Source organism: Taudactylus pleione, unplaced genomic scaffold (genome assembly GCF_031769625.1).
Source record: "Taudactylus pleione unplaced genomic scaffold, aTauple2 ptg000824l, whole genome shotgun sequence".
In the NCBI taxonomy this organism is placed as follows: Eukaryota; Metazoa; Chordata; class Amphibia; order Anura; family Myobatrachidae; genus Taudactylus; species Taudactylus pleione.
The window spans coordinates 3,924,967-3,938,818 of record NW_028285226.1 but is presented as its reverse complement, the minus strand read 5'-3'; the positions used below and the strand labels follow the sequence as shown (position 1 = coordinate 3,938,818).

The window sequence follows — 13,852 nt, the reverse complement described above, 5'->3', positions numbered from 1 at the left end:
GTTCTGTCTACCACTATTATTCCAGGTCTCCTAATACAGTATCTTTTAAAAGATCTTTCAAATAACACTTTGTGGTCATGCCTAGGAACACCTCATTACTTTACATAGCAAAGCAGTGACTTTTTTTAAAACTCATACCTGCCAATAAGAAAAGGAGAGGGGTGGTGACAGAAGCCAATAAGAACGGAGAGGGGAGGGGCAAAGAGCCGATCCCATGGTAGATAGGGGAGGGAATTAAAGAGGTGAGAAGTGAATGTTATGAATCTGACAGTAAAGGAGAGGTGATAGAAGATGATCACAGAGGAGGGGGGGGGCGGAGGGGGACAATCTGGGCAGCTTGAGGGAGCATAAAATGTAGAAACGGATCTCCAATCCGTAACTTATTTAGGATGTAGAGCAAACTAACCGAGATAAAACTAACAGGCGGCCGTCATACTGTGCAGCGCCCCATGAATTCCGGGAAACCTGGATGGCACCCTCTGTCCATTTTGGCGCCCAGAGCTCATGCTCCACTGGAACCACCCTCGCTATTCCCCTGCCTAGTATCAGAGGGAGGCGGGTGAGAACAGTACGAGCAGCTACAACACTGCTGGGGCAGGGTGGAGTAAAGCTGGGGAGGTGATAGCATATGCCGGGGCCAATATACTTGTTAATATATAAATATATATCACTAAATTAAAAAGAAAGATAGGGGGCGCTCCATAGTGCATAAATGTTTTAATTGCATAAAAACATTAAAAGGACCCTCAGTTACAGGTGTACTGGTACCAAGTATAGGACAGTGTAGGCTGGTTACCACATGATTCAATGCAAAATTTCCATCGGCAATACTGCTCACCACCCACTCAGGAATGAACTCGAGTCCACCATCCATGCCGGGCCAGTCTGGGAGTGTCGTTGCATGGGGTTAAGTGCAAAGACGCTGAACCGCTCGCAGGGGCGTATCTACAATGGGTGCAGGGTGTGCGGGGTACACGGGCCCCTGGGTCCAGGGGGGCCCCGCACTGCACACCCATTTTCCTGGTGACCTGTGCAAACTCTATAGACTCTGGGCACACCCTAGTGCCCAGAGTCTATAACTTCGGCGCTGGCCGCGCACAACTCACCGGAGAGAGAGGAGAGGGCCCGTGTCGGAGACTGCACACGGGCCCCCTCCTCTCTAGAAACGCCCCTGACTGCTCGCATACTCATATTCAGATGGAGAACCTGCCCATTCCATGGGGCTGGTCATTAATAAAATAGTGGAGAAGATATGTTTTAGTGTTCAATGAAAATATAATTTGTTTTGATGTTCAGCGATATATATATAATTAGTAGTCGAGAGAAGAAAATTCAACAAAAACATAAAATTAATTCCAGACATCAAGCAATATCCTAGTAATTAAAATTCCTAGAGATTGTTTAATTCTATAGTGTCATTCAGTCCCAAACGGGTGAGGATCTGTAGCCAAAAAATCCAATAGGCTTCTCTCTTACAGAAAAGGCTACAGCGATCTCCTCCCCTATTGGTCACTTTAATGTTCCCGGGGGCTGATTCACTACCTTACGCAACTGCGATTATGCACCCAATCGGCCAATTATTATCGGGACTGTGGGGAGGCGAACGGTGGTGTGCCAGTGCATTTGAACGCCGTTGCTGGGGCGTGCATTAATTATCCACTGCGATGGCCTACGCAGTCTGAGATCTCATAGTGTGCATGGTTGTTAGCAATTTCTGATGTGCGTGAGGCTGCGATGGTACTCGATTGTACCGATGGTTTTGCAGGCTTGCTAAACATTACGGATGTGTGCTGAGTATAGTGGGCCTCCTTGGGAAGTGCTGCGAGGGCATTGTGATCGCAATGTATTAGCATACTATCGTAGTTGAACTGCGTGCGTAATTGCTATTGCATATGTAATTGCTTAAGGTAGTGAATCATGCCCTCAATTCCTTTGATGGAAGCATTTTTTAGAGAACCATTCTGATATAATGTAATTTGTCTGGATATTTATTGAAAATTCTTCTATGTAGCATAAAACGGGTGTGCAATGGTCTTATGGTGCGGCCCACAAACTGTAGTGAATCATTCTTGACCAATATATTCCAAAACAAAACATTTAATTTTATGCTGTAGGTAGCAACTTTTTCTTTTAAGTACACAATCCACAAACTGAAATCGTTGAGCAGATCCTGGAGCAATTCCCAAGAATGTACAGTGGGTAGAAATGGGCGAATCTATATGGACTATGACAAAGTGCTGCCAGCCCCTCACCAGTTTCTGATCCTCCTCCTCTTCATCAGTAGCTGCCATGAGCAGAGTTCCCTGGGCTAATGTCCATCACTTCTTTTGCAGGGGATTCCTAGTGAATTCCAAGGTTCCCGTTAGACCCAATTCCCCAGGTAACCCAGCACAAATAATGGTGCATAAACTATTTACAACTGGACCGATTCGTACAGTATATGAGAATATGAATTTCTAGCAGAATGCATGGTCAGAGAATTGTAGGTACGGTAATATCAGTTTCTAGAACAATATTTGGTCAAGATGGATGGGATTACCGTATATACTCGAGTATAAGTCGACCCGAATATAAGCCGAGGTACCTAATTTTACCACAAAAAACTGGGAAAACTTATTGACTTGAGTATAAGCCTAGGGGGGGAAATGCAGCAGCTACTGGTAGTAATCCCCCCTCTGGTACTGTCCCCAGTAGTAATCCCCCCCTGGTAGTGCCCCCAGTAGTAATCCCCCCCTGGTAGTGCCCCCAGTAGTAATCCCCCCCCTGGTAGTGCCCCCAGTAGTAATCCCCCCCTGGTAGTGCCCCCAGTAGTAATATCCCCCCCTCTTAGTGCCCCCAGTAGTAATATCCCCCCCTCGTAGTGCCCCCAGTAGTAATACCCCCCCTGGTAGTGCCCCCAGTAGCAATATCCCCCCTGGTAGTGCCCCCAGTATTAATCCCCCCCCTGGTAGTGCCCCCAGTAGCAACATCCCCCCTGGTAGTGCCCCCAATATTAATCCCCCCCCTGGTAGTGCACCCAGGACCAATATCCCCCCCTGGTAGTTCCCCCAGTATTAACCCCCCATGGTAGTGCCCCCAGTAGCAACATCCCCCCTGGTAGTGCCCCCAGTATTCCCCCCCTCCCTGGTAGTGCCCCCAGTAGCAACATCCCCCCCCCTGGTAGTTCCCCCATTATTAATCCCCCCCTCTGGTAGTGCCCCCAGTAGCGATATCCCCCCCTGGTAGTACACCCCGGTAGTAGCCCCCCCAGTAGAAAGAAATGTTAAAAAACACAAACACTTACCTGTAACCCCGCTCCTGGTCCCGACGCTGCTACAGGCTCCTCCGCCGCTTTGCATAATGGGAGAGACGTCGTCATGACGACGTCTCTCCCATTACCCACTGCGGGAGCCGGAAGATGGCTCCCGCAGTGGGAGCAGCAGTAGCCGCTGAGAGTCTGACAGACTCTCAGCGGCTGCTGATTACACCAAACACATAGCTGCCGGCTCCGGCGGCTGTGTGTTTAGCAGTGTGTAGTGCTGACCGAACTCCGTCTGGTCAGCGCTACACACGTGGTGCAGGCTGTGTCACAGTGACACAGTCTGCACCGCGGCCCACATGGTACGCTACTCAGCAGCGTACAATGCGGGCATGACTCGAGTATAAGCCGAGGGGGGTGCTTTTTCAGCACAAAAAATGTGCTGAAAGACTCGGCTTATACTCGAGTATATACGGTATATTAATTTCTAGCACAATATTCAATCATGGTAGATGAAATAACATCAATTTACACTAAAGACATGTAGTCAGGATTTAAAGTTAAATATTAATTGTTAGCCCTATATAATATATAATATTTCATTTTGCAGCCTTCGTGGAGTCCGTGCGTGCATTGATGGAATGACTGCAGGTAAAATTTGCATATTATTTGTGGATGAATAGATGTTGGAAATTGTATCTGGTTGGTTTAATTTAATATTGTATGTTATGGCGGGCATAAATTATGCAATTATCAGCCCAATATGTAGATTATCGGTGGAATAGGCCGATAATTGCATAGAGTATTGTGACCAATAAATCTTCCAACATGCACTGCTGCGGCCAGGGCCGGCTCTTCCACTAGGCAAGCTTAGGCAGCTGCCTAGGGGCGCCGACCACTGGAGGGCGCTTCTGAGTCCGCCCTAACTACGGAGGGTGCAGGGGGTGCGATTGCTGTGGGGGCCCGCCGGCCCAGCGATCGCAAACCATGCATCCTCCATTTGCCAGGCGCCCGCTGAGATTGTATTACCAGCGGGCGCCTGGCTCCTCTCTCCCCCCCCCCCTGGCGCCAGCCGGAGGACGGAGCTCACTCCTGAGGTCTGGCTTCCGGGTCCCGCAGTGCAATATGGGAGTGACATCATGATGACGTTACTCACATACTTCCGAAGAGCGGGCACCGGGGACGGACGGCAGCAGGCACCGGAATGGAGTTTAAGGTAAGGGGGGAGGGGTGCTGTCTTACTACAGGGGGCACTACTGGGGGCATCATATGGGGGCACTACAGTGGGCTTACTACTGGGGGCATCATATGGGGGCACTACAGGGGCCTTACTATTGGGGGCACTACTGGGGCCTTACTACTGGGGGCACTATTGGGAGCACTACAGGGGCCCTTACTACTGGGGGCACTTCAAGGGGCATTACTACTGGTGGCACTGCAGGGAGCATTACTATTGGGGGCACTACAAGGGCATTACAACTGGGTGCACTACAGGGGCACTTTCTACTGGGGGCACTGCAGGGGGAATCATCCCTTTAATTCGGGTCATGTGAATATTATTAGGGTGCTGTGTATGTGTCTGTGAGCTGGGCGGAGGGTTTGGGGAAAACAGGGGCTGCATTGTGAACCTTTGCCTAGGGCGCCCTGAAACCTTGCACCGGCCCTGGCCGCGGCCGACCACTCAATATTTCCCATTCCTTCTCAGCAGAGGAACGGGTAAATGTTTCCTCCCCAAGAGAGGAAAGCAGATATTGTGAGCCATACACTGACAGACATTTTATCTGACGGTGTAAGCCCAGATTTACACTCCACTTTGGGGTTTAGGGGTTGGTTGATTCTGTTATTAACGGGCATATTTATCAATATTATTTTTTACTAAAATAATGTGAAAACTGTTTTTTTCACACCCTTTTTACATTATTTTAGTATAACTTAAATGTATTAAAGAGCTTTTGGAGCAGTTTTCATAAAAACTACTCCACAGCCCTTAAATTTGCACTGTTTTAGTAGGCATATCGCCTTTCCCATACTTGGAAGGGAAAATGTGATCTGTTTCAGATTACTAAAAGAAATTGTGAAAAGATGCAGGGGATGGAGTCCTGCTATAAGAACGCTATTTAGAGATGGTGTTATGCAGGCTTTTCCCCCATTTTCCCATCTCCAGCTCAGCCTTCCCTGCCTGCTGACAGGAAAAGCAGGGCCCGGAGCAGGCTTCTGTAATCAGCCATGTGTGTCTGATAGACCACAGGCTGATTACATAGAAAAATAATCAGAATAAAATAAATAAATAAATAACACTCACCTGCACCAGGGGCTGGTGATCAGTGAGCTCCTTCGGGACTCCTGTCAGCTGATCGCTGGGCTCATGCTCTGTGACCCCAGTCATCTGCTCCTTAGTGCTGTAAACTGAGATACCGGTACACAGCACAGAGTATTATATGTCTGTTACTTCAGTGAGGGTAATAGGGTACAAGAGGGGTACACTTTTAATGGGAGTCAATGGTGACATTAAAAACATGTAAGAGAGGGTGCATATTTGTACAATGTGTGTGTTATATCTATGACAGTAATAGGATGTAACAGGTACTGTATACATGTGTTGCATGTGTGTTATTTCTATGATAATAATAGGATATAAGAGGTACGCATTTGTTGCATGTCTGTTGCACAGATAGTAATACATTATATTGGGGTCGGACATTTTTTTGGTATCTCCTATTGCCCAGACTGCGATGGAGTGTAAGAACGGTGAACATTTATTATGTATCTGTTATTTCAGTGTCACTATGCACAGGACCTATGGCGAGAGATGTGGACGCTCTGGTACTTTCCATGAGGGCTCTATGGTGTGATGAGTTTTTTCGCCTGGACCCAAATTTGCCACCCCTTCATTTCAATGAGGAGGTAATGAGACACACACACATATATAATAGGTGAGGAGTGTATGGGGATAGGGGAAGGGCTCCCTAACTCTGATGTTCCCATGGGAGGAGTAAGATTTATACCGATTTCCACAGAAAACCATAATAATATCATGTTTACAGCAGAAAACGGGGTATATCTTTTGGGAGCTTAGTACAGAATTTATAATTCACTTAGTGACCAGCACTACGGCACACCCTCATCTCGCTGATCTTTGTTCTATAGATTTACTCCTCTACCAAACCTCTCCGAATTGGATATTATGAAGAGGACGGATATTTCCAGGCGAACCCCGGTATGAGAAGAGTTCTTCTAGAAACCAAACATCTTCTAGAGGATGCTGGACACAAGGTGAGAGGAGCACGTAGATGGGGCCCTTTCTGGTACATGTCAAGGTTAAGACTGGCCCACAAAGGTACAGAGCAAACCCCTGGTGGGCCCTACTGCCTGGGGGACAATCTCTCCTCTAGGGATCAGGTTCCAAGCTGTGCACTTGAATTAAACATTATACATATGTTATAATTCACAGGACTATGATGTATTTTCTATAATGCATAGCTGTTCTTAATCTGGTACATTATCATGCATGCACTAGCAGTATTTACTATATATATATATATATTTTTTTTTTTTTGGGGGGGGGGCAGTTCGACATGGCGCCTCTGTGAAGCAACTTTGTAAAGCTGTCAAGTGGTCCTCTGCCCATACCTTTGTGAAGTTCTATTCCTTTGATACCTTCGCCTCTTCTGTTGGTACTTTTGTGAGAAGAGTTCTCAGCGCAGCTCAGGAGCGTTCCATCACTTAGGAGATTAGCTTTGGGACATCCCAGGGTAAAGCCTGTGTCCCCTATGGAGAAAGAAGAAAAGGAGATTTATGTGGGACTGCTCTGCTTCTCCTGTCCGCATCTGCTTTGTTTTTGGACCTGTATGTGACTCGTTCTTCCTTCTCCTCCTTCTTGCTTTAGGCATGTTAACTTAACTTAGTTGCCTGTGGCTGGGAGAGGGTCATGGGGGTGAGGGAGCAGGGGCTCATGGGTAAAGAGTTTTAACTATTTGGTGCCTAGACTCCTACTCACCAACCTATACCAAGCGTAAAGCCTGTGTCCTATGGAATTGAAGAAAAGGATTTAACAGGTAAGCACATAAATGTCCTTACTAGAATATTCCGTATTTTGGAATAATTGCATACCATAATGAAATATCTTGGGAATGGGACCCAAATCTAAACAGACTGCATTTATGTTTTATATACACCTTATACACACAGCCTGCAGGTAATTTTATACAATATTTTTAATAATTTTGTGCCTTAACCATACTTTGTGTACATTGAACCATCAAAAAGTATAGGTTTCAATATCTCAGTCATGCAAAACAAATTCCATATTTCGTAATATTCCGTATTTCAGAATATTTGGATATGGGAGACTCAACCTGTACTACATTATTGCACTTTCTATCCTCACCTATAGACTGTCTCCTGTATTGCATTTACATGCTTCTGAGTGTCCTTTGCTTTGCCAAGTCTCATTTGGTAAAGTTTTTTTAGGAATAATTTTCTGTTTAAACTGGATCATTCATGCAGCTTCTGCAGTGCATCCCACATGCCCTTTGCAGTATTCTCGTGCCAGGTATGGTGACTGGGATACATGGTGCCTGGTCCTATAACCGTGCTTCTTTGATCAGTCATCAAACAAACATAGAAGGTTTATGAAGCAAAACTGTAGTATGAACAGTGCTGGTTTCTCACCATACAGACACAGCATAACTAGCAACTAACATGGAGTCGATTTGCACTAGACTGAAAGACCATCTAGTAACATGTTGGTAACAGCACCACCTGCAGTACCTCCAGTGTAACTACTTAAGCAATGTTAAGACTAGAATTGTTGTAGTATTCCAACAACAATTTCCTCTTCACTTCTACATTTACTGCTTACATTACTTATATTTCACCAATTTTAGATTATATAAAATTATTAAAATTTAATTTTTCTTTTCAGCTCATCTTGTTCAGGCCTCCACGAGTGGGTTATGCATATGAGCTGCTCTGGAAGGCGTTTCTTGGAGACAAAGGGAAAACCGTAGCAGATAAGTTGTAAGTGGCATGTGCTGAGTACAAGTAGTGAAAGCTGGATATTAGGGTGAGGGGTAAATACATTTAAACATAGCACCCTGGAAGAATAATCATTTATTTATATAACACCACCAATTTACTCAGCACTGTACAGAGAATATTTGGGTTTCATATCAGTCCCTGCCCTGTTGTAGCTTACAGTCTAAAGGGTGATGTACCAAGCCTTGGAGATACAGTGGTGTTTGAAAGTTTGTGAACCCTTCAGAATTTTCTATATTTATGCTGAAATTTGGCCTAAAACTACCTCAGATTTTCACACGAGTCCTAAAAGTAAAGAAGGAGAAGCAAATCAAACAAATGAGACAAAAAAATAGACGTGCTCATTTGTTCATTGAGGAACATTATCCAATATCACATATCTGTAAGTGCCAACAGTATGTGAACCTTTGCTTTCAGTATCTGGTGTGACCCCCCTTGTGCAGCAATAACTGCTTCTAAATGTTTCCGATACTTGATGATTAGTCCTGAACATCGGTTTGGAGGAATTTTACCCCATTTCCCCGTACAAAATAGCTTCAACTCTGTTATGTTGGTGGGTTTCCTCCCATGAACTGTTCGCTTCAGGTCTTTCCACAACGTTTCGATTGGATTAAGGTCAGGATTTTGACTTGACCATTCCAAAACTTAAAATGTATTCTTCTTTAACCATTTTTTGGTGAAATTACTTGTGTTCTTTGGGTCGTTGTCTTGCTGCATGACCCACGTTCTATTGAGACGCAGCTCATGGACAGATGTCCTGACATTTTCCTTAGAATATTCTGGTATAATTCAGAATACATTGTCTCATCAATGATGACAAGTCGTCCTGGGCCAGATGCAGCAAAACAGGCCCAAACCATGATACCACCACCACCACCGTGTTTCACAGATGGTATGAGGTTTTTATGCTGGAATGCAGTGTTCTCCTTTCTCCAAACATAATGCTTCTCATTTAAACCAAAAAGCTCTATTTTGGACTCATCTGTCCACAAAACATTGGCCCTCATTCAGAGCCGCTCGTTAGCGGCAGTACGCTCGTTCCGAGCGATGTTTGCACATCTGCGCATGCGTACGGTTTTTAGTACGCATGCGCGAACCAGTCAGTGCGGCCGAAAATCGTTGGTACGCAATATAGCGAGGGCCTGCTATTTTGAGTGACAGAATGAGGCGTATGTGGGTGGTAACAGGGGAAGGAGCTTGAAAATGGGGAGTGGAGATCCGAACGCAGGCGTGCTTAAAGGTCAAAATGGGCGTTTTATGGGTGTGTATATTTAAAACAGCAGCGTCATTGACCACGTCACTGGGTTATTTTATAGCCAGAACTGCTCGCAAATTTGTGGTAGCAAACACCAACCACAAGAATAGCGAGCAGTTCATACGCTGGTCGATGTACTCGATTAATCTAATAAATAGCGGACATGACGTAGGATGCGAGCGGCCAGGGGGCGTTTTTAACAAATAAACGAGCGTATGTTTTGCTCGCTCGTTCAGACTTAGAGGTGTGAACAGACTGCAATGTGCGTACGGATCATTTGAATAGCCACCCCTTGTTTTTAAACGAACGACCACAAATAGCGAACGGCTCTGAATCAGGCCCATTGTTCCTATAGTTTTCAGGCTTGTCCAGGTGATCTTTAGCAAATTGCAGATGGGCAGCAATGTTCATTTTTTTTGCTTTTTCATGCTTTTTCAGCCATGCATACCATTGTTGTTCAGTGTCCTCCTGATGGTGGACTCATGAACATTGACATTAGCCCATAGTGAGAAAGGCCTTCAGTTGTTTAGAGGTTACAATGGGTTCCTTTGTGACCTTGCAAACTATTTGAGGCTTTGCTCTTGGTGTGATCTTTTTTGGCCGACCACTCCTGGGGAGGGTAATAATGATCTGGAATTTTCTCCATTTGTACACAATCTGTCTGACTGTTGATTGATGGGGTCCAAAATCTTTAGAGATAGTTTTGTAACATTTTCCTGCCTGATGAACATCAACAACTCTTCTTCTGAGGTCCTTAGAAATCTCCTATGTTCATGGCCTGATACACTTCCACAAACATGTGTTGTGATCATCAGATTTTGATAGATCCCTGTTCTTTTAAAAAGACAAGTTCTCCACTCACACCTGATTGCCATCCAATAGATTGAAAATACCTGACTCTAATTTCACCTTCAAAATACAGTATCTGCTAACAGGGCTGCCATCAAGGGGGATGGCCGGGCCTGGAGTCCCGGGCCCGGATACTCTGGGGGCCCGACCGCTCCTCCTACCGCCTGTCCACTATTTCCACCCTGCTAAACTTACGTTCACTGACAGGCTCGGCAGGTGGTCCGCGGCCGCCCGTGCCCACTACTACAATATACCCTCTCACTATCTTTCCAAATGCCCGTCGCTGCTGCTATGTATGTGGCTGGCTGTTGGAGGCAGGCAGAGTGGATGCTCCCAGCCTGCTCTGTGCTGCTAACCAATAACACAATCGAGCAGACGGGAGCATCCATAAACACTGCAACAGCAGCGGGCGGTCGGAGAGGTAGGGAGAGGATATAGTACTGGGCGCAGGTGGCGCCTGTCAGTAAATGTAAATTTAACAGGGAAAAAGTAGTGGGTGGGAAGGCCCCGGGGCCCTCGTTGTGCGGAGGGAGGGAGATTACTCGGGGAAGGGTGAGGCTCTGTATAATGGGGGCTGGGGGGGCTCTGCCTATTTGGCCCGTCCCAGGCCCCATGATATCTGAAGGCGGCCCTGTCTGCTAAGCCTAAAGGTTCACATACTTTTGCAACTGTGATATTGGATCATTGTCCTCAAAAAAATTTAAAAATTAGCATGTTTAATTTATTTGCCTCATTTGCTTTAGTCTTTATCTAGTTTTAGGACTTGTGTGAAAATCTGAGGTAGCTTTAGGCCAAATTTCAGTAGAAATATAGAAAATATTGAAGGGTTCACAAACTTCCAAGCACCACTGTAGATAAAGTGGTGTAATTGCCCAATGCAACCAATCAGCATCTAACATTTCAAATGCTGCACTAGATAAATGACAGGAGCTGACCGGTTGCGTTGCGTAACTTTATCCCACTCTGCGGCTTGAAACATCTCCCCCTAAATTCCCTAACATACACACATGGAGACTAGTGTTAATTTAGAAGGAATCCAATTAACCTTTCAGTATGTTTGTGGCCTGTGGGAGAAAACCATGCAAACATGAAGAGAACATGCACACTATACACAGTTAAGCCATGTCCAGGTATTTAAGTATTGTAGTCAGCAATTATCTGAAAAAGTGAAATGCGAACATTAATTCCGGGACCATGTGTTAGACTGTGTATGAAGTACATTTATGTGGTGTCTGCACTGATTGGCTGGTAACAATCACTGTCAGGGTATGGTACATGAAAATGCTTCTGTGTTATATAGGGGTCTATTTACTAAGCTTTGTTAGGAGATTAAGGGCCGTATTCAATTTGAGGCGTTAAGTCCGGATCCGCAGTAATTTACTGACGATGACGTCATTATCGCCTGTTTTGGTTTTACCCCGTATTCAACTTCAAAGACTTTCCGCCTAGGCGGTAAAGTATAGCCTATGAATGACAGGCGGTAAAAAGTGCAGAATTGGGGTTTTGGGGTGCAACGTTTCGAGAAACGCCGTGCAGCCTTCAGTCAGTCCCCCAAAGGTAATCTGTGTAAAAAAAACAAAACAAAACTTAAGGACACCCCAAAAATTTACTTTGAAAAAGGGGGCGAAAAAAAAAAAGTTGGGGCACAAACTTAAAAACTAGCGAGCTTGACTCTGGGGGGGTCCCCAAGTATGCCTCATGTGTTTTTTGATTGCAGGTGTTTGCGCCAGGTGGATTTTTCACGATTTGTTTAAGTCACTTTAGCAAGTTTAAAATATGCTGAACCCCATTTTCAAGTACCCCAAATTTGATGGGCATAGTTGTTTTGCCCTAAAAAAACTTCTAAATGCTCTTCTGCATCACCTTATTCAAAGCCGCATTTATGCACCTGCTGCGGCTATTAGAAACCCCGACTTCCTTCAGGAGTTAAAAATGGGGGTACCCATAGTGATCCCCCATATCTCCACATCTTTAGGGGGTTCCCTAGAATATTTCCTGAAAATTCCCCTTTTGTTTAACCTGTAAAAAAACGGGGTAAAAATTTACAAAAAAAATTACATAAGGTTCCCCCCCAAAAGCCAAACCAGCCCCAGGCTTGCCAGGCAGTGATGGTTTCTAAAAATATGGGGAACAAATTGTGTATGGTTCCACCGTATTTTAGAAACCAACCCAAGGCTGCAGGGACCAGTTCTGGTTTTAAATATAGTTGGAAAAAAAACGTGGGGATCCCCCTATAGTTAAGACCTGCGCCAGACCCAACCGACTGGGGTGTAATGCCACAGCCAGAAGACCCAATCACCGGGGCTCCAGGTCCAAAGCATTAGCATCCCAAATCGGTCAGCGCAAGCCGGTGATCTCTGGGTCCCCCCTTCCCGAGCACCACAGGTTTACGCTGAAGCCTGGGGCTCTTCCCCATACCCCTGGTTTGGTGGGTATGGATGTAATGGGGGGGGCAAATAATGTAAAACTATTGTGTTTTACAGTGGAACTACAAGTGACAGCATGCCTGCCATTTTGCACTTGAGGAACAACAAGTGCCAGCAGACATGCGGCACCTGTAACTTCACTGTAAAATAGTTAAAAAAAGACAAAACACACACACCGTGACAGTATAACTTTATTACACACACCTACCCATTCACACATACTTACCTATACCAGATGTGTCTGTCCCCTTGTCCAGTAGATTGTCCTCAATGAATGGGTCTGCAAAGAAAAATTCATACTCACCTATATCCTGGCGCCGGTCTCCGCAGTAATCCAGGAACTTAGCAAAACAAAAAAACGAGTTTACACGACCCACACAACAGCTATCAGTATGTGTGTTGCCACACATACTGATAGCTCCCGAATGCCAGCTGACGGAACATGCATGGAGCTGGCACTTCCCGAGAGCCAATCAGCGGCTGCACTGACTGTAGAGCGGCCGCTGATTGGCTCCGGCTACTGACAGTTCCTACGTGGTGTGAATCGCCCAAACATGTGTAGACATGGGGGATCACTATGGGTACCCCCATTTTTAACTCCTGAAGGAAGTCGGGGTTTCAAATAGCCGTGGCAGGTGCATTTTTGCAGAATTTATAAAAATGCGTTTTGGGACTTAAAAATATGCTAGTACCCATTTTCATGTACCCCAAATTTGATGGGACCATTTTTAAAAACGAAAAAAATTAGCTAAGTGCTCTTCTGCATCACTTCTTCAAAGTCAAGAAAAAAAACACCTGCAGCGGCTATTTAAAACCCGATTTTTCTTTTGCAGCCAAAAACAGGGGTACCCATAGTGATCCCCCATGTCTGGACATCTTTTGGGGGGGTCCTAGGATTATTTCCCAAAAATTCCAGTTTTTTTAACGCCGATCCAAGTATCGCCGGGTCCCGTTTTCGCCTACTTTCAAATTGAATACGGGGATACGCGGGCACGCGCGCGATACTTTAACGCCTACAAAACAGGCGAAGGCAGCGTTAAGTCCGGG

The 13,852-nt window shown here is 45.5% G+C and overlaps 1 protein-coding gene across 1 annotated transcript in view; it reads left to right on the top strand.

Moving 5' to 3' along the window:
- Nucleotides 1-13,852, top strand: part of LOC148474667 (fatty-acid amide hydrolase 1-like) — a gene marked incomplete at its 5' end in the record, with an annotated part of 42,939 nt that overhangs the window by 6,831 nt on the left and 22,256 nt on the right. Inside the window, 4 exons of the mRNA XM_088458287.1 lie at nt 3,849-3,889; nt 6,018-6,142; nt 6,386-6,511; nt 8,163-8,257. Of these exons, the coding sequence (XP_088314413.1) occupies nt 3,849-3,889; nt 6,018-6,142; nt 6,386-6,511; nt 8,163-8,257 (387 nt within the window). The remainder of the gene's footprint in view (nt 1-3,848; nt 3,890-6,017; nt 6,143-6,385; nt 6,512-8,162; nt 8,258-13,852) is intronic.